The 20,312-nt window shown below is 45.4% G+C and overlaps 5 protein-coding genes across 8 annotated transcripts in view; 3 read left to right on the top strand and 2 right to left on the bottom strand.

The window, feature by feature from the left end:
• The window catches only part of LOC108095737 (furin-like protease 1, isoforms 1/1-X/2), a 125,616-nt gene extending 121,920 nt beyond the window's left edge, over nt 1-3,696 (top strand). For all 3 annotated transcript variants that reach the window (XM_017196914.2, XM_017196917.2, XM_017196916.1), the window contains one exon: nt 2,684-3,696. In XM_017196914.2, the coding sequence (XP_017052403.1) occupies nt 2,684-3,447 (764 nt within the window). In that variant the 3' untranslated portion in view covers nt 3,448-3,696. The remainder of the gene's footprint in view (nt 1-2,683) is intronic.
• A 466-nt stretch (nt 3,697-4,162) lies between these two features.
• On the top strand, nt 4,163-6,349 carry LOC108095740 (myogenesis-regulating glycosidase). The gene is made up of 2 exons (XM_017196921.2): nt 4,163-5,967; nt 6,035-6,349. The coding sequence occupies exons 1-2, from the start codon at nt 4,194-4,196 to the stop codon at nt 6,232-6,234; spliced, it is 1,974 nt and encodes a 657-aa protein (XP_017052410.1). The 5' UTR covers nt 4,163-4,193; the 3' UTR covers nt 6,235-6,349.
• LOC108095739 lies at nt 6,255-11,439 on the bottom strand. Of its 2 annotated transcripts, none has more exons than XM_017196918.2 (6): nt 11,173-11,439; nt 10,667-11,115; nt 10,247-10,315; nt 9,843-10,191; nt 6,607-9,787; nt 6,255-6,549 (listed from the first exon to the last, which is right to left on the bottom strand). In XM_017196918.2, the coding sequence occupies exons 1-6, from the start codon at nt 11,285-11,287 to the stop codon at nt 6,405-6,407; spliced, it is 4,308 nt and encodes a 1,435-aa protein (XP_017052407.1). In that variant the 5' UTR covers nt 11,288-11,439; the 3' UTR covers nt 6,255-6,404. The 2 variants fall into 2 exon arrangements, with proteins under 2 accessions (XP_017052407.1, XP_017052408.1); XM_017196919.2 differs by having other exon boundaries at nt 10,667-11,112.
• A 308-nt stretch (nt 11,440-11,747) lies between these two features.
• LOC108095868 (zinc finger protein 91) lies at nt 11,748-16,513 on the bottom strand. Its single transcript, XM_017197172.2, has 5 exons — nt 16,263-16,513; nt 15,883-16,199; nt 15,748-15,828; nt 14,162-15,695; nt 11,748-14,096 (listed from the first exon to the last, which is right to left on the bottom strand). The coding sequence occupies exons 1-5, from the start codon at nt 16,389-16,391 to the stop codon at nt 11,865-11,867; spliced, it is 4,293 nt and encodes a 1,430-aa protein (XP_017052661.1). The 5' UTR covers nt 16,392-16,513; the 3' UTR covers nt 11,748-11,864.
• A 45-nt stretch (nt 16,514-16,558) lies between these two features.
• LOC108095869 (zinc finger protein 420) lies at nt 16,559-20,266 on the top strand. The gene is made up of 6 exons (XM_017197173.1): nt 16,559-16,764; nt 16,838-17,334; nt 17,395-17,652; nt 17,841-18,690; nt 18,978-19,526; nt 19,584-20,266. Exons 1-6 carry the CDS (start codon nt 16,645-16,647, stop codon nt 20,115-20,117), a joined length of 2,808 nt encoding a protein of 935 aa, XP_017052662.1. The 5' UTR covers nt 16,559-16,644; the 3' UTR covers nt 20,118-20,266.
• The last annotated feature ends 46 nt before the right edge of the window (nt 20,267-20,312 follow it).

Raw genomic sequence — 20,312 nt, 5'->3', positions numbered from 1 at the left:
TTTTGCTTTTCACTTATTTTGCCTCTAGTTTGAGTCCCCTTCCCAAATCTTTGATTTTGTATAAGGTAAATAAATAGCGTTTAATGCCATGCAGCCAAACAAAAAGAACGTTCAACAAACACAACAACCACTGCAGTTTAGAGTTCATAGTAAAAGACTGTTTCTTAAAATTAAAACTAAATCTTGAACGGGAAAATTAAATGGGTCAATGGAAAAAGAAAAAAAAAACAGATGAGAAATAGAAAAACCAAAACTAAGTATAAAGGAAGGTTTTAGTCTTAAGGCGCCAAGCAAAGCAAACCATTTTGTATCAAAAAACAAACGAAAACAAAATCCAGAAAAAGGCATAAAAATAAACGTGAACAAGTAAATAATAATATAAGGTGTAGGGATAAAGTGTAGCGTAATAAACGGAAAGTAGGCGACAAGCACTAAACACTTAAATCGTAATTATATTTAACAATTTATACAAAAGTTCCTGCAGTTTCCAACAAAGTTGCAACGTGAATCTTAAACACGCAATTATTACCAATTTACACTAAATTGCCGATTAATTTTGTCCTCAACGCAAACACACACACAAAACATATCTTTGTTACAAGTTTGTTGCTTACCTAAATCTATAATATTAAAAACAAATCAAAAAGCAAATTGAGTGCAATAATTATTATTAATTCTCTACTTATCAGCTGCTTAAAATTTATTGAGATATTTTTTTTCGACCGACAAACAAAAACATATCATTTAAACAATTTTCGTTTTGGAACTCGGTACAAACTATTAGTTTACTTAAACAAATTTTATCGAAATTTACTTATCTCCTGTTGTGATTTATTCGTCTATTTTGATTTTGACTTAAGTAAAATGTTTCCAAAATGCATTTTCATTATATGAATAATCATATCGTAACTGCACAATAAACAATACAAATATTAATGTTAATTTAATAAACGAGTTAATATCGAAGTAACGGAAAGGAGAGGAAGTATCTTTTGTTGTTGTTGTAATAAGCAGACACGCACACTCACACAGTACATACACACATATTAGCCAACGCATAAAATATAAACAAACTAAAGCTAGCATATTTCTCTCTGCATTGACAAACAATCGAAAATAGTTGAATTAACCCCCGATCCCCCAGTAAACATATACTATACGCACTAGCAGCGAACAAACAGAAAATATAACTCGAGCCAATGCCTAAACACTTACAAGTATTTACCAAAACTTCGGCAGCTACCAAGATAAATTATGTTGAACAAATTTCCAAGTAGTTTTTGTTAAGAACACAACAAAATTTTGCTCCGTTTCCACGTATTCTGCTGTTCCTCAGCGCACACGCAATTTCGGTACTTATTTATCTTTGAGAACCAGAATACACAGGAAAATAAGTCTAAAGCGTAATTACTCGATCAAGTAATTAGAGAAAAAGCCAAATTAATATTTAAGCTTATACTAAATGAACCATTCGAAAGAGAAAAACAAAACAAAAAAAAAAACAAAAACTGGTACTAGGGCCTGGGGTAGAAATTAGCAATTAAACTTATTATCTTTAAAGCCACAAAATTGTAAAAAAAAAACATCGGAACAAAATGCTTGCAATTAATGAAAAGGAAACAAAATGAAATTAAACTTTTTTAAATGTAAAGAAAACAAAACAGAAATTATTCACTGGAATTAGTGAAACAACCTCGTAGGTATGATGAAAATTGAAATTGAAAATGCTGCAATTCGAAACTCAATACAATTTTTTATGTATGTTTGTGTATATATCTATCTATATAATATCTGTATGAGTAATAAATAAATGCATTGAAACCGTAAAATACCAAACGTTGTTGAACCAATTTATTTCCAACAAACAATTCAAAGCAGCAAGCGAATCATGCTCAAAAAAATTAAGATTTATAGCAAGAAAGAAGATTGCCCTCCGCCGTATTTTACCATACTTTCTCCGACTGCAGTTCAGAGTTCACAAATTCCCATTGAGGTTTTGAGATTGCAGACAAGGTGAGTGTGGTTTCATCCCAAATATTGTTTTGTTCTCCTTTTTGGTTTAAACGGAAAGTTTAATTTCCCCACACTGATGTGTGACATTAACCACTTTCTAATTTGCTTTCTTCGTTACGTTAACTTTTAAACACAATAAACACCTACATTCTCATGTCCGTAGTGGTTTTTTGGTGGAGGTACAGTGAACACTCCTATGCTGCCATCTTCAATTGCACACTGACTTTTATGATTTATATTTGCGTTCTTATTTTTTGAGCATGTTTTTTCCGACTGAGCTTGCTTTGAACATTTTGTTGTTAATAGATGTGTTTAAGATTCGAAGTAAATACATTATCCTTAAAAAGTTGTTTATAAATTATTTTAAATTAAAATGTAAAATTTTAATTTTATTTTCAAAATAATCTTTTTTTTCTTAATACATATTTGAGTTATTTTTTTAAATTCAGTAAAATATTTTGTTTCCTTGAACCTTTTCTTACACGCAGAAAACATAGCTCACTCTGATTTTGATTTATGTTTTACTAAGACTTCATATCATCTTTCTAACCGACTAACTTCCAAACTTTCTTCTTTCACTAAAACTTTCACCGAGGTAAATTGCTTTTTGGCTCTTTAGAACCTATATATATATATATATATTAATACATTTTTTTCTAACCCTCCTCAGAGTGCGATGAGTCTGCTTATATGTATGAGGATCTGTGCTATAATGTCTGCCCGCTGCACACTTATCCGTTTGACAAACTGGCAGCGGATGAGGAAGAGCTGGGGGATGAAGCCAGTCCTGCTCCTGTGAATCCCTACAGCAGCCCCACCACCGATCCTCCCGCGTCGATGTCCAACAGCATAGATGACAAGCAGGATCCTCTGCAGGCGGAGGATCGCCGACGACGTCGTCGGAGTCAAACCTCTGGTATTCCACTCACCCCGCTGGTGGAGACTCCCACTCGAATCTGTGCCGGCTGTGACCGGAGCTGCCTGGCCTGTCATGGACCCCTGGCCTCCCAGTGCAGCACCTGTGCGCCGGGCAGTCAACTCCGGAAGATCCTGAACGAGACCTTCTGCTACGCCTACGTGGTTCGCAGCACGGGAATGGCCACTGTGGTGGACATGTCCGAGGAGGGAGATCGGAAGACCGAGCAATACATGACTGGCACCACCGTGCTCCTTTTGATATCAGTGATTCTCACCCTGATGGGCGTGGCAGTTGCCGGAGGCATTGTGTACCATCGGAGGGCAACTGCCCGATCCAACGAACTCTACTCCAGGGTTTCTTTGATGGTCGGCGATGAAAGTGATTCCGACAACGAAGACGAACTATTCAGGGCCCATTTCCTAGGAAAAACAAAAGATGTCATCGAGTACCGTGATGAACCATCCAGCGAAATAGCCTCCAGCCTCCAGAAAAACACCAGCCATTTGGTTCCCTAGATAATCGGGATTAATTACTAGTTACTTCATGCATTTAGCCACCCTCATAACCACCAGAAATATTATACAAATCCTCAGCCAAGGAAAATCACATTTTCGGTTAATAAACTCTGCTACATTCGACGGCATTATAGCTCCTTTATTTCAAGCCAAAATAGATTAAAAGTATTAAAAATATAAAAAAAACGAAGCGACAATCAAAACTAATTTTATATATTTATGCCTGAATAAAATTATTATGAAATACAAGTTGTGACACTGACTAAATGGTAGGGTGAGTCACAGTGGAATCAAAAAACAAATATTTACAACTTGTTGAGAATCACATAAGTAATCGATACACCGATTCAGCACTCGAGAAAATCTTGAAAAAGTTGATATAAAGATAAGGAAGTGTTGAAGTTATAATTTGATATTTCAGGGCTGTTCCAAAATCCGTCCTTGACTTTCAGAGGACCCTTAGTAGGTGAACTGCAATCTCGGCGTTAAAAGCAATCAATTAGCTAATGGAAAATATAAACCCAGTTGGGCCTCGCATGGTGGCACGGCTTATCGGTCGGGTTATCACGGGGCTGTCTAAAGTGTTCTCCCCAGGTGAGAAATGTGTTGACAACACGCTCAAGAGTTTTATTTGTATAATATGCTGACCAGAGCTCTTTAGAATCGCCTCGATTTCCTTATCGCGGCTATATTAGGAACATCAAATGGCCCCTGCACGTTAGTCGTGTTCGGCGAAACGGACCAAAATGAGGTTTATTGTACTACCACTGCTGCTGGCATCCTGCTGCCTCTGGGAGGCGGTTCAATCCTGCGCCAGCATCGAGCAGCGCTACAAGTTCAAAAACAGCAACATCTACGTGCGTCTGCGGCGAGGCGACAAGTTGCAGTATGAGGTGATGAAGGGCGAGAAGACCCTGCAGACGGTCACCTTCGACAACTTCGAGAGCAGCGCCAACCTGGTGGAGACCACCAGTGGAAGCTACCAGCTCACCGACGGCACCTCCACCATCGAGTTTACCCTGGTTCAGAATGGAGTGGTTTCCGGCACTGGCAGCGAGATTACCCATGTGAAAGTCTCCCGGGATCAGGTGCCGCAGGGCAGCCAACCCAGGGATTGTTTCCCCCTGAACACCGGTTCCACCCATTGGTTCAGTGGCCCCGAGCAGAAGCAGCACTACTGGCCCGTCGAGAGGCAGAGGCACAGCAACTACTCGTATCTGCCCAAGGAACTGGACAACTTTGGAGTGGGCGAGCGCTATTGGCTGAATGGCAATGGAGTCTTCCTGTACGTGGAGGGCAACACTCCGCTGTTTATCGATCAGAACACAGCCGACTACCCAGATCAGTTGTGCTTGAGTGCCACCAGTGCCCTGCCCTACGATCCCCGTGTGACCTCCGCCAAGTTCGTGTACCACATCGCCGTGGCCAAGGACGCCAAGGCGGCTCACAAGTACGCGGTGAAGAAGTTCCACGGACAACCCACCGGTTTCCCCGACGAGCGAATGGTCATGCACCCCGTGTGGTCCACCTGGGCTCTCTACAAAGCTGAAGTGACCGACGAGGTGGTGAGGGACTTTGCCCAGCAGATCCTGGACAATGGCTTCAACAACAGCCAGCTGGAGATCGACGACGACTGGGAGGATTGCTATGGAGCCATGACCTTCAGGAAGAACAAGTTCCCCGACAGCAAAAAACTGACTGACGATCTCAAGGCCTTGGGTTTCCGTGTGACCCTGTGGATTCATCCTTTCATCAACAACAATTGCACAGCCATCTACGAGGAGGCCAAGTCCCTGGGCTACTTGGTGCTGGATCACGAGGGAAGCTCCGATACGCAGTGGTGGAACAGTCAGCCCAAGGATGCTGCCATCCTGGACTTCACCAAAACCGAGGTTCAGACGTGGTTCTCCACGCGTTTGAAGCGCCTGCAGGATGAGGATGGCATCGATAGCTTCAAGTTCGACGCTGGCGAGACCAGTTGGCTGCCCAGCGATCCAGTGCTCCAGCCCAGCACTTCCATGGTGACTCCTCTTCAGGCAGTTGGAGATTATGTGCGCACTGTGGCCGCTTTTGGAGACATGGTGGAGGTGCGATCGGCCCAGAACACCCAGGATCAGCCCATCTTCGTGCGCATCGTCGACAAGGATTCGGAGTGGGGCTGGAACAATGGCCTTATCACACTGATCACCTCGATGCTGCAAATGAACCTCAATGGGTATCCTTTCGTCCTGCCCGACATGATCGGTGGTAATGGCTACTATGAGAAGCCTCCCACCAAGGAACTTTTCCTCCGCTGGCTGCAGGCCAATGTCTTCATGCCCGCCCTGCAGTTCTCCTTCGTGCCGTGGAATTTCGATGAGGAGGCCATCGAGATTAGCAAGAACTTCACCGCCATGCATGCCACCTACACGCCGTATATCATGAAGCTTTTCAAACGGGCCGTGGATACTGGAGAGCCAGTGAACGCTCCCCTCTGGTGGATCTCCCCCACTGATGAAGTGGCTCAATCTATTTATGATGGTGCGTAGAAATCTCTATGGTATTTTACTTATATTATAACTAAAAAATTTGATTTGATTCCCCGCAGAATTCCTTCTGGGCGATGACATCATCGCTGCTCCCATCGTGGTTGAGGGGGCCACCAAGCGTGATATTTACTTGCCGGAGGGCGAGTGGAAGGATGGCAATAGCGATCTAACATACACCGGACCCACCTGGGTGATGGACTACGCCGCTCCCCTGAACACCCTGCCCTTCTTTGTGCGGGTGGGATTCGTTCTGGAGTAGAGTGAAAATTAAACGCTTAGTTTAGGCTTTTAGGCATTTATATTTTTCTTAAAAAAACGAACAAAAATCAATAACGTAAACATGATATAAAACTGGCACAGCAAATTTGGTAAAATCCGGGGAATAATCTTATCTGGGTCATTTCCCTAACTCAAGTTGGCCGGTGGTTGTTATTTGTTCGGTGGTAAAAAGTCTCCCGATCCAGTCTGCGAACTATAGGAATAACTTTGTGACAGGCCGTTCTGCCGGAACTTTCCGTACTCCCGCTCGAATTCAATGGCGTCTTTGGTCAGTATCTGTCTCAGGTCAATGGGTCTGCAATAAAAACAAGTTCACTGATTTGCAAAAAGAAGTAACCAATAGAATACATACTCGACTTTAAGGCTGTTGTGTTCCCTCTCCAGATTTCTTTCGTAAGCAGCCAACTTAAGAGCATGCACTCGCCTTGCACTTCTTCGCCAGCGCTTTTTGTAGTACTCCCTTTCGCGAGCCACATTCAGAAATCGTAAGTTCTGGGACTTCAGCTCGCCGAGAACCTGCTTGAGATCTCCTTCCTCGGTTCCCTGAGCCTTGAGAGCTCCGATCTGCTGCTCCATGGCCGCAATGCGAACCTTTAGTTCCGTTTTTTCGGTACACAGTTGTAGGTTCTCCTGGCGCAGCTCCACGCTTCTGTCTTCGAAGAGCCTTACCTGCTCTTCCATCTCGGATTTTAAAAGCGATATGTGTTCCTCCAACTCTCTAAACTTGGCCTCATAGTCAATGTCGGACACACTTGTTCTTTTACTGATAAAAGTCTCATCAAGATCAGCCTCCACCTTGTTTAGTTTATGTGTTCTGGCCTCTTGGGATTCAATTTCTTCCAACTGTTTCTTGTAGTGCAACTCCTTTCTTAATAATTCTTGCTCAAAGATTTCGATTTGTTGCCTCCGCCAGGATTTGATCTTCTGACCCACAGAATCGTTATTTAACGTCGGATCTACACCGAAATCTTCCTCCGTGGCAGTTAAGTTCATGTATTCGTTTTGGGGTCTAATTTTCTTTACGGAACTTTTGGAAGATCTTCTCTGGGTCGTTTTGCATTCCTCATGACTGTCAACCACAGGCTTAGATTTCTTCTTCACAACTTTTTTGGTATGAATATGAACAACTTCCTCGGGTGGTTCTTCGTTTTCCACGTTGTCAGTTACAACAGATGTCTTTTTTCTGGTTATCTTCTTTTTTACTGGCTTGACAAATTCTTCCTGAAGTGTTTCGCAATCTTCATCAACTGGAGATTTCATTATTTTCTTTTTTCTAACGATTTTTGCATCGCTCTGTTGAGTGCCTGGTTTGCTGATTTCCACAGATTTTGAATTGTCTTCTGACGTAGATATAAATTCTTGCGAGCTGGCAACTTCAACTTGAATTAATTGTATTTCTGCTTTCGAAGCCGTCTTCTTTCTTTTTATCCGTGAATCCCGATTATCGGCTCCGGAAGAGATACTTTCTGTGGATTTCTTATTACCTCCATGCGAACAAATAGACTCCTCGGAGGTCCTTAATTCAGTTGATGAAATCTTCTTCTTTTTCTTAACACATTCATCTTTAGATCGAGCCACGGGTTTTAAATTCTCCTCCGACAAAGAGTTATTTTCTTCGCTAGACCTGAACCTAATCTGATTTTCCTGCTCCTCATCATAAGGAGACCTTTTCTTTTTCTTTAAGCGATCTTTGGAATGAGCAAAAGTGACTCGCTGTTCTGTTTCCAAATACATCATTTCAGCTGATCCTAAATTTATCTCCGACAATGAGATATATTCCTCGGAACAGCCGAATTCCGCTTGGTGCAACTGATTCTCGCTTGGCACAGCCTTCTTTAATTTTTTTGTCAAGCTTGAAGACTGGGAACGAGAAGTTCCCTCCACATAAGAATCTTCATAATCGATAGTCTTAGCCTTGACTGTTCCCAGTTTCTTTTTGGGCTTTGGAGGCTTTGCCAAGCCGAGCGCCAACTGATCCTCGTAAAGGACCTCGTCGAGCTCGGCACGGCATGTCTCCTGGAGAAACTTTTCGGTTTCGCCCAAGGCTTGACTTTGCACCTTGTTGACCTCCACCCAACGTGCTCGAAGGGCTAGATCGCTTTTCGATGCTCCTGAATTTCTAGTTTCTTGAGTACTTGTGGAAATTTCTTCAAAGTCCTCCATTTCTTTTGGTTTTCGCGATTTTGGTTTTGTTTTTAACTTGCTTTGCACATCCAGAATACTTAAGTCAGTTTCAGTTTCTAAATCTGAACCCCTGCTATCTGAAGCTTTAAAACTTTTTGGAGATTTTGGTTTCTTGCATAATTTTTCTCTGGATGAAACAAGTCCATACCGGAGATCTTCTTCGCTCTGTTCATAGCTGTCTTCTATAAAAACTATGTTATCTGTTTGTTTGTTATTTATAGTTTTGCTTCTTAAAATATCTTCGTTAAGTGCTGTTTTAGAAACCCTTTTTACATTGGTTTTGCTCACTTTCTTTTCGGAAATCGTTGGCTTTGAAGGTTGGGCTTCGGTGAAACTTTGATCGCCTAAAACATCTTGGTTTACTTTAGTGGTTTTTATTATTTTGCTTTCCCTTCTTCTTGGAGAAGATTCACTAAGGCCTGCCTTAAACCTTTGCCTTCTCAAGGTTTCCAGTTCAGCTTGCTTCGCTAATTTCATTTCCTCCAACTCAAAAAGTTGCAAAGACGTGTGTTCTTCAATGCTATTATCCATATAAGGGGTCATGTTCTCAAGAGATTTGATTTTTGTTGGGGAAGATTCCCTCATCATTTCTTTGGATCCCTGCGATTTGATCTTGTGTTTCTTGAGCAATCCTGTATTGTTCTCTAAATCCGAAAATTCTTTGACTGAAGTTTTAAGTTTTTTATCATCCTCAATTTGTTCTTCTAATATCTGTTTAATTTTGTTGATAACGCAAGGACCAACCATTTCCGTTTCCGACCCATCTGATAGCTCTACTTTCTTAGTTTTCGATGGCTGCAACTCCACACTCTCGTTTAAATTCAGATCTTTACGGACCACTAACGCTGAGTAGGTCTTCCCCAAAAACTGCTCGTCTTCGCTTTCCAGAATGTCCTGCTCATCCTGCAACCTAGTGAATTTCCTCCGCCTATTTTGAGCGTTACGCAGATCAGCTGGATCGGAATCGTGTCCATCTGCTCGGGCCGATCCTACAGATCCGTAGGATCCCTCTGAAGCCGACAGCTCGGCACCCACATTTAAGCTGCAGACGGATGCAGTGCGGTGCGATACTGAGGTGACTTCCGGGTCCATGCGATCCTTAGGCAGCTCCCTGATAACCCCGCTTGCAACCGTAGGCGGTCGTTCAGGTTGCTCCTGTTCCTGTTTCGAGAAGATCGTTTTCACATCCACACTGAAAGAGTACTCCATGAGGGGAGGTTTGGGTTCCCTGGCGCTGTCTGCCCTGCCTAATCGGTTAAAGGAAAACGATCCGTTGTAGGTGTACTTTTTATTATCCGAGAAGTAGTCGTCCGGCGGAAGAAGGTTGGCAAAGTCCATGCGGTAAGTGGCTGCACAAAACTTACAATTAAATCTTATTAATTATGAACTATATTAAATATTTACCTATCGCGGTTCCACTCATGTACATATTGATGGGAAGATAGAAAATACGCTGAAAGTAGAGCCGCATGCTGCGCAAGGAAGTTTTGAAGCGCAGTCCCAGGACATCATTCAGGGCATAGGAGTCGGACTCGTTCAACTTCAGTTCTATGTTGGTCACGTTGCCTACAAAATCAAATACCAGGATCACCGAGCCGGGGCTTTTGTCCTGCACGAGTGACTTGACCAGCCGGGTCACGTTCTTCAGCTGCTTCAGCTGAAGCACCACCTCGATGATGTCGCAGTCGACAAGAGGATCATTGCCCACCTGCAGCAGGCCCAATTGCACCAACGACTGTACGTACACGTTGGCCTGGGAAAAAAGACTTGTAATCTGCACTTAGGTTTATTGAAATCCAGTAATTCACCTGCGACTGGAGCATGCTGGCAGTTATCGAATGTCCAGGTGACTGCATCGGTGGAGTGGGTGCCGATTTCTGCTTACAAAAACAATTTAAGTATAAATGTTAGACTATTATAAAAAACGAGAAAAGAAGCTGTATAGCTTTCTTTTCGCCTGGTACTTCAAAATGCGTTTAACCCAAAAATTTTATCATAAAAATTAATAAATGTCCATAAAATGTCCATAAATAAAAAAAAGCGGCCAACAAAAAAAATTATGCAGTTGGTTAAAGAATTAAAATATAAACTTTTAGATGTATGCCATCAAAATCCGACTAAAATTGGAAAAGTCATGGACTTAGAACTAGTGAAATTTGGTCAATTTTCAGCAAACCCATTTTTTGGACATTTGCAAACCCCTGCAAGGGAATACAACAAGAACATACTTCTGTGAACTGCATGAGGTGATCAAAGTCCTTGGTGTGCAGAATGGACTTCTTGATGATGGCCAGCATGAGCAGGACCTCCGGCTTGTGGGATCGAAACTCGCTGCTGATGCAGATGAGCTTGTGCCAGAACATCTTCAGATGGGTTGCGTTCTGGCTGCCAGTGGAACTAATAACCGGAAGTCCTCGCACGGGCAAAAGGAGACTGCCAACAGTCTTTCGCTCTCCTCCACCAGTTCGGCAGGCATAAAATGTGATTTTAACGGGTCGATGGTCAGTCTTGATCCGCTTGATCCCGGCCAGGTCGCACTCCCAAATGCAGTTGCTGTTGAAGATAATGGTCTCCGCTGACTGAGTGCCCTCCACCTCAAAGTCCACAGTGTTCAGTGCGGCATTCATCACTATCTGTTCTCGTTCGCTGCCATCGCGAGCCACGAAGTTGATTGCTGCTTAAGGAACAGTTCGTATTATGAAGTATTATATTTTATATTTTTATAAAAGCCAACCTTCGACCACATGGAGCAGTACACAGTAGACCTGGTCAGATTCCTTGCCACTTCCACTGGCGCTTCCTCTGTCGCTGGTCGTCGTCGAGCGGGATGCCTTGTATCGCTTTACCATTTTTCGTGTACGTGGATTGGACGTTGGATAATAATTTAATTTCTCTAATATTAGGAGCTCTGAAGTGTTGGACTTTTCAAACTAAATTTTAAAGGGGGCCTTCGCGAGTTTGTGCATCTGATTTCCGTCTCGATCCTCCGTTTCTGTCGTTACCTCTGGTTGTCCGTAGTTTTGTATGTGGCAGTTCACTTTGAAGGGACAAGCCAATGCCACTTGGATTGGTTGTCAAGGAGACAACGGGCGAATACTATCGGTTGTGGACAGCAGGTGGCATTATCGCAGGATAGGTGAAACCACCCCTAGAAACCCGGAAAACCTTGGTCAAGGAAGGGTGGAACCTGTAGAGCTTCTTTATGGATGTGTTTTTACTTTTCAAGTTGAAAATAACTGCCTTTTCAATTGGTTTTTGTTTTATTTACAAAAAGAGAACACCGATTTTATTTTATTTTCAAACCTTTCATTTATTAAAATATTTATTTAAAATCTTATACGTTAAATTGCCGTTGACCCTAAAAAATAGCGGGTAAGTAAAGAAAACTCAGCTTTAAAGTTTGGGAAGTCCTTTTATTCCCCACTCTTATATAGAGAACTGCTCCAGAACCGTTCGTCTTGGGGGCTCCGCCGATTCCTGGCCCTCCTCGTAGTGGCTCTGCTGCATGCGGTGGTTCTTCAGCGCGGTGCCCTGGATAAAACGCTCTCCGCAGACGCCGCATTGGTAGGGCCGCTCGCCAGTGTGCCGGCGGATGTGGAGGGTCAGGTCGTTGGACTGCGTGAAGCTCTTCTCGCAGTAGGTGCACTTGTACGGCCGCTCTCCGCTGTGGATGCGCATGTGCTGCTGCAGTTTGTACGAGCGGGCGAATCCCTTCTGGCAAACAGTGCACACATGCGGACGTTCGCCAGTGTGCGTCCTTCGGTGGCACTGGAGGTCGGAGGATCGCGGGAAGGCCATCGTGCAGTATTCACACTTGAAAGGCTTTTCGCCGGTATGACGCCGCATGTGGATGATCAGGTTGGAAGAGGAGCTGACCGCCTTGCCGCAGAATGCGCACAGGAATCGCTTTGGTTCCTTGGGCGATGTCGGTCGATTAGAGGCCTTCACTAAACTAGGACCCTTGCCATCCGGTCCGTGGAACTTCTTTGCGTGCGCCGTAAGCCGATCCTTTCGGTTGTACTTCTTGGGGCAAAGTCCACACTGGAACACCTGGCTCTCTGCTTTCGGTTCGTCCCCAGACGCCTCCTTGGATTCATCCAGCTCATGATCCTCTGACTTTTCATGCTGCAACTGCATGTGCTGCAGCAGATTGGACTCCCACATGAACTTGTAGCCACAACGAGTGCAGGTGAACTGCTTCTCCCGATTCTCGCACTGCGTTTTCTTATGATGAGCAATTATGTCTGGGCAAACGCTTTTGAAGATGCACTTATCACAACCGTCGGGAATCTTCTCCATCCGGTGCATGGCCTGCTGGTGCTGTTGCAGCTCGAACTTCCGCGTGCACCTCAGTTGGCACATACCGCAAGTATAGGAAGCAGGAGCACCGGGTGGCTTAATAGCACCGCCATCGTCAGTCTCCGAATCATTCAGCTCCATCTCGTAGCCCATCTGGTTGGTAATAGAGTAGTTCTGATTTGAGGTGAACTCGTGGTGGCTTCCTGCTGGCATGGTTTCCAGATGCAGACGCAGAGCGGCGATGGTGGAAAAGCTTACGCTGCACACGCGACACTCCACCTTCTTTTGGCCACCAGGATTGCCGTAGGACTCCAGAATGGCCTCGGCATAGGGCAATTGGCCGGCAGTTATCCCATGGCGAACGATATGCTGTACAAGATTGGCCCAGCGATAGAAGCGACGAGCACACCAACGACATCGGTAGATGTTCGACTCCTGGCCGTGCATGAGGGTGTGGCGTGTGAGATCCTTCTGCATCTTGAAGCTGCGATGACACTCGCCGCACTGAAGATCGCCATGTGCCGGAGGGGATTCATCGGGGATTGAGATTTCGGTTTGCTGATGGGACAGGTTCATGTGAAGCTTCAGGTTCTCCCGCCAGCGGAAGCGCAGAGGACACTTGCGGCACTGGAAAACTTTCTGCGGATTGTGGCATAGGGTTCTGCAGTGATGCTCCAACAGAGATTCGCTGACAAACCTAGCCTGGCATTGGGAACAAACAAGGAACGCCTCCTCCCACTTGTGCTCCTCCAGTTGGTGAGCAAACAGTTGATGTTTTCTTTCCACCACCGAGGTACATAGATTGCAGGCATAGGTTTTGGCTGAGAAGTCCGCCTCCTGCTCGGATTCAGAATCAGTTTCGCTGCTGTCGAGATTTAGCTCCATGCCAGCCTCGTTGGTAATGGAAATAAATCGATCCAAATCCCTTTCCATTTCCACATCAGCCATAATCCTCCCGGCAAGTTCATCTCTGTTCAAGGAAGTTGCAAGTTCTGGGTAAAAGGCTCTTGAGGCACTGGGAATATCTCTCTCTTCGGAAAAGTTCAATCCGTATTGATGTGAACTCAGGTGGGTGCGCAGATCACTGATCCTTGAGTGCCGGGAAAGGCAGATCATGCATTGAATCACCTTGCAACCATGGGGCCGACTAAGTCTTGACAGAGTTATTTCTAGAACATTATTGGCAGTTGTACCCCGCTCATTTAGGTGATCTGGCTCTCCAGCATGAACTTTTAGGTGGGACTTTAGGCCATCCTTTCGGTGGAACTTACGATGGCAATGCGGACAGTCGAACTGTGCCGCTGATTGAGGTTGGTGCAATCGCATGTGACGGGTGAGATCTTTATGCCAGATGAATACCTAAAATAAAATGAAAAATAAAGATTGCTTCAAAAAATATTGATAGTATTTTAGACATCTCTCACCTTCTCGCATTCGTCACACTGCAGCTTTGCGGACGAAGAACTGAGCATGCCGCTCAGCTGATCTGCATCTTTCCTTTCTTCATGGTATGTCTTCAGATGCTGCTCAAAGTTGATCTGCCAAACGAATCGGAGATTGCAACTCTGACAGTGAAACCGTGAGTGTTTCTTGGCACACATGCGTCTTCGGTGTTGTTCAAGAAGTGCCTTGCTCACGAAACCAGAAGCGCAGTCCTCACATGAACATGGCAGCTCAGTTGCTTCAGAATGGAAGCTCTTTTGGTGCTGCAGCAGGCTCGTTAATGTGTTCGCTACAGCTCCACACAACAGACAGGTGTGCGTGGGTTTCTCCTCTTCGGCCTGCTCCGTTTCCGAATCAAATAGATCCAGCTCTTGACCGCTTCCCGTACAGGCGTTGTAGTAGCGATCAAAGTCCTGGACCTCAAAGTCTTCAGCTATACGAGCAGCCAGATCCGAGGGAGAGCACGTCAAACCATCCGGATAAAACGACTGGAAGAATGAGGAATCGTACTTTGAACTAATCCCATTTAAATCATGCTGGTGGGTGGTGAGATGAATGCGAAGTTGCGCCAAACTGGGAAGCGTGGCATCACATAGCGAGCAAGATATCTGCTTGGTCATAGACTCTTTTTCTCTCGAATTGGAGCACGCGTGCCTCTGCAGGTTTTCCGGCCACATAAACTTTCCAGGACATTTAGGGCAGTGATATCGCCTCGCTTTGTTGTGGCAATGGGTGCTTAGATGTTGGTTGTACAGAGTTGAACAGAGGAAGCCTATTTTACAGGAACTACACCGCTGCCAGGGAAGCGTTGAAGGCGATTCTGAGTGATTCTCTAGGGTGTGCCTCACTAAGCGATGTTTGCGGGTGAAGGAGAGGTTGCATACGAAGCAGTGATATTTCGCCTCTGTGCTGTCACATTCTGCATCGGAATCACTGACTCCCACTTCATAGCCGTGGAAATTCACAACGCTGGCAAACTTTTCCGTGTTTCCTTCGGCGATATCAGCGCAGATCTGTTGCTTGACGATTTCCAAATCGCAAGGCAAATCAGGAAAGTGCTCTCTGACCACATCACTATCGTTTCTTAAGTGGACTAGGGTCTTCACATCCGCATGACCTCTTAGATGAAATCTAAGCTCCTCCAGTCGCTGGCAATGTAATCCGCACAACTTGCACTCGATTCTCTTCATTCTACCGGAGCTGTACAGACGCTCGGCAAATCGCCATTCGTTTCCCATTTGTAAAGCCTTCCATTTGGACTCTCGTTTTTCGTGACAGCGGATGTGGAACATGTACTTGTCTTTGCGCAGGAATCCTTTTCCACAAGTATCGCACACGTATGAGGCCTTCTCGAAGTGAATTCTGGCGTGACGCTGCATGTCGCGGAACCATGAGAAGGTTTTGCCACACACTCCGCATTCATGGCGGCCATCATTGGTCATCGTTAGGTTTTTGGCCGGTCCCGGTGGACGTCCTCTTCGGCGTTTGACTGGCGATGGTTCTGTTGGTTTAACACTGCGGAAATAAACTTTAGATTTAGCTTTCTTTACTCAGCTCTTTAGCTTACTCCTCATTTTCACTCTCCACAGGCTGCTTGACTTTCCGAGAACTACGCCGTAAATGATAGGGCTTCTTATCCACTGGTTCCCTGTAAAGAAGTAGGATATACTTTAAGATTGCACAAAATGTGAAGCACACCTACTCATCAGATTCTGCTGCATCAACGAATTCCTCCTCGCTGGCGCTTTCTGGCTGCCATTTAAGCTCCAAAGCCGCCAATCCTGTGGAACCTATGTCCACCTCTGACTTGCCATCATCCTCAAGGTCTACCTCTGTCTTAATGTTCTGCTCCTGAGGAATATCGATGGGTATTTCATCCAAACACTCCCTCAGGCGAACCAGCAGCTCCTTATTGACTTTTCTGGCCTGCTCTACAAAGGCGTGGGCATTCTCCAATCTCGTCCAGCAATCGGTGCACAATTGCTGTGGAAGATTGTCATCCAAGCTCTCTCGCTGGAGCTATACAATGGGGTTATAGCTTGGTTTATCTAACTTGTAATATATCTCGTTTAAAACACGTACATTAATTTGCGTAAGTTCCTGGAGCACATCGTAGAAACTTTTGGAGGCGTCTTTTTCCAGGCAAGTGGATAAGGGCAGTAAACGTCCATCTTGCTGAGCACAGGTTCGACAGATATTCGTTGGAAGCATTTTTCGCCTATCAACTTAACCTACGCATAATTTTAAGCCCGAAAAGTTAAGAAAAACTGGGGTAAACAAGAAAAAACTTTTGAAGAACAAACGAATGCAACAAGAGCCCTTTTGCAGTATGACCGTTGCGCTCGCACAGCTGTTTACTCCCAGAACACCGTGTTTTGCAACACTTTAAAATCAGCTGTTGCGTATCAGACACTTCCCAATTGGAATATTTATAAAATTTTAAACAAAATAAATGTGTTAAAACATGACCCGCACTTGCAGAATCTGTGGCGGCGACAACGGTCGCTACTGGATTGAGACGCCTGTCGAGAAATATGCAGAGAAGACCTTCGGACAGCTGCTGCTCGAGCTGACCAGAATAGAGGTGGGTCAATTGTCCTTTTGTCGTCCAATTGCCGCCCGCATTGATACTAATTCACTTTAAATGACTTTAAAAGGTAGCGATGGCGCAGGCGGAGAAGTTTCCCCAGTGGCTGTGCTCCGCGTGTGCCGAGAAACTGGAGAGCACCTACGACTTTGTGCTGCAGGCGCGGCAGACGCACGAACTCTGGCTGCAAAAACTTGGCGACTTTGCGGGCGGCGATGAGGAGGTCTCTGGGGCCTTAGAGTGCCTCCGCGAGACACCCATCCACCTGTTTGAAATAGAAGGCGTGACCATAAAGACCGAGGAACTGGCTTCCTCGCACCGAGTGGCCAAGGCCGATCCTCTGGTGCGGACACGCTTTGTTAAGCGCAGCATAGTCCACTTCAGCGACTCGGATGACGACCAGGACGATGTACCACTGCGACAGCGCAAGAATACTTCTTCCCTCTCCGCCTCTGAACCAGCGAAAGAGAATGTTTGCGAGCTGTGCAACAAAGCATTCAGATATGTCACCAATCTGTATCGGCACAAGCAGCGGGATCATGGCATTGCCGGGAAAAACGGAGAGGAGTAAGTTTATGCTCTTTAGCAATAAGATCATCGGTTTAATGTTGTATTTATTCCGACTAGCTATGATGATAACTACTACAAGTGCGACCAGTGCGAGAAGACCTACAAGTACGTGATGGCGCTGGTTAAGCACAAACACAACGAGCATGGCGCCAGTCTACTGCCCACTAAGATGTCCAGAAGAAAGTTACCCGGAAGGCCCTCGGCGTTGCCCGAGGAGGCCAACCCTTCTAGTCCAGCTTCCACCTCCTGCACCTCCATACACCGAAGCAGGACTAACAATGACTCTCTGGTTCACAGCATCATCAAAGCAGTGGAGTAAGAATAATTTCCTAATTTATTATGCGGGTTGCCAAACTTGTTTCATCTACTCAATAGTTAACGGGCTGCTCCGGAAATCTTTTGTATCGCAAAAAGCGACTATAATTGCATTATACCTAAATTTCCCTATACCCGCATAATCTTCTGCATAAAATCAATCGCCTAATAAACAATATTTTCCCCAGGCTTTCGGATGAGGACGGCACCAGCAGCGTGGACAACTACTACAAGTGTGATCAGTGCAGCAAAACCTACAAGTATATTGTGAGCTTAATCAAGCACAAGCACAAGGAGCACTCCGACAAACAGTCTGATAAGCAATCGGAGTCGGACGATGATCAGCCACTGCCCTCCACTTCCGCCGCGGCACTTCCCTCAGCCGCCAAGCCCTCGAGGATCAACCGTCGGGTCGAGGGTTTCGACCACCATCGATGCGAACCGAATGGTGCCAAGGAAATCAAGTGTATGATCTGCTTGCGAAGGTTCACCAAACTGCGTGAACTTAGGGACCATCTGCAGGATCATCCCACTGACTTCGATTTCGAGGCGCACGGCGAGCCCATCGAGCGCATTGCAGAGGGATTTTTCAAAACAGCCGTGGAATCCACGTCGGAGGGTTTGAAGAGGCGAATTTTTCGAGATCTCAGAATGGGCGTTTATGGACGCTACTATTCAATTACGAATCAAGCTCGCTACGAGATGTCCCTGGACAGTTCGGATACGGACAGTGAAGGCGATGGAAATGCGGACGTTGTCATCCGTCGAAGCTACTCCTGCGAACTCTGCGATTCCCCAGAGGCCAGGTGGCCCCGAAAGTACCTACTGCACCAGCACCACCGGATGGAGCATAGCTGGACAGATGCTCCTCACGTCTGCCAGCGCTGCGACTCGAGGTTCCTCAGTGCCCAGCTGCTAGAACACCACACCAGCCAACTGTGCCAAAACACTCTGAAGCGCTTCATGTGCGACAAGTGTCCTCAGCGTTTCTTTTGGCGCCGGAACCTGCGCGCCCATCTCGTCGAGCACAAGAGCAAGGTGAGGAGCTGTACAAATCAGAGGATAATAAGAAGCTGTCGTTTAGAAACGACAAACCACAAGCCATAAGACTATTTTTACTTTCTATGTTCTCATTTTATTTTTACGCATTCAAATCAGACAATATAAATTACCTTTTGTTCAAAGAAATCTCTAAAACCAAAGACCACAGTTTTATGCTTTTAATTTTGGTTATACAAGTTCTCAAAGACTTTTTAAAAAGGGGCAAAACGTTTTAAAATTTAAAATTCTCAATAAAATCTCTGTCTTGTTCTTATCTCTTTCAGCAAGAGACTTACCCATGCGATCAGTGCTCCCGGAGTTTCCAAGACAAGAGCGCCGTGACCAAGCACAAGCTGATGATGCACCGGGATAGCAACATGCAGCTCCTTCCCTGCCGCTGGTGCACCCGCACCTTCTACCGCCCAGCCTTGTTATACAAGCACGTGCAACGACATGGATTTACTGGCCAGGATCTGCCACTGGCTGAAACCCTGTTGGCGGATGCTTCTAAACCGGCGGGTCCAAAAAGCATTCAGTGCAAGATGTGTGATATCCAGTTTATTAGCGTGGCGGACTTGCGACGGCACATTTCAATGCAGGGCCACAGTAACGAGCCGTCGGCCTACATGATTAGCACTGCCACTGGTTTTGAGCTTCTGCTGGACGATACGGACGACAGTGATGAGGAAGGTAGCGGTCGGTCGTACACCTGCGATCTGTGTGATATGAACTTCCGGCGCCGACGGGAGATGAGTGAACACCAGTACTCGCTTCACAGCTTCGACAAGTTGCCTCACTCCTGCGAGCACTGCATTTTCAAGACGGTGGATAAAGTACGAAAGAATTTTAAAATGTAAATATGAATTTAGTTAACAATAACTTACTTTTAGTTCATGCTGGCTCAGCACCTGCGCACTCAGTGTCTGAACAGCGAGAAGAAGTTTGTCTGCGCTCGCTGTGGCTACAAGTTCATGTGGGAGGAGAATCTGGCCCAGCACCTGGCCACCCAGCATCCCAAGCAACCCGCCGTTCCTGAGCAGCAACCTTCGGTGAGGAGAAAGCGACGGTTCCGCTATCAGTGTCCCCACTGCTGGCGTTCCTTCGTCGTTCAACCCAGCCTGGAGAAGCACATCCGGGATATGCATGTGGCGAAAAAGAACCCAGGAAAGAAGTATCTCTGCTCTCTCTGCGGCCTGGAGTCGCTTACGCCAAATAAGCTGAACATCCACATGCGACGCCACATGGGCGAGAAGCCCTTCAAATGCGATCTCTGCGACATGCGCTTCACGGTCCACTACGAGCTGAAGGTCCACCGAAGGAAGCACACCGGCGAGCGGCCCTACCAATGCACCTTCTGCTCCAAGGACTTTGCTCGACCGGATAAACTCCGGCGACACGTTTTCATGCACAACGTTAAGTCGTGAAGCAATGATTTTAAGACTAACTGATGGTTAAAACCAGTCGCGTAATTCTTTATTATTAAGCAAAATGTGCATTCAGTAGATCTCCATGGAAAAACTAAATAATATAAGCTTCAAATTGCTCTTAATGGATCTTTATAAAGAGTTTAAGATATTAAATTGAAAAGAATTCTTAACTCTTTGAGTATTTCTAACTCT

The sequence above is a fragment of the Drosophila ficusphila genome, unplaced genomic scaffold (genome assembly GCF_018152265.1).
Source record: "Drosophila ficusphila isolate 14025-0441.05 unplaced genomic scaffold, ASM1815226v1 contig_791, whole genome shotgun sequence".
In the NCBI taxonomy this organism is placed as follows: Eukaryota; Metazoa; Arthropoda; class Insecta; order Diptera; family Drosophilidae; genus Drosophila; species Drosophila ficusphila.
The sequence above is the reverse complement of the archived record's forward strand: the minus strand, read 5'-3'. Positions and strand labels throughout refer to the sequence as shown.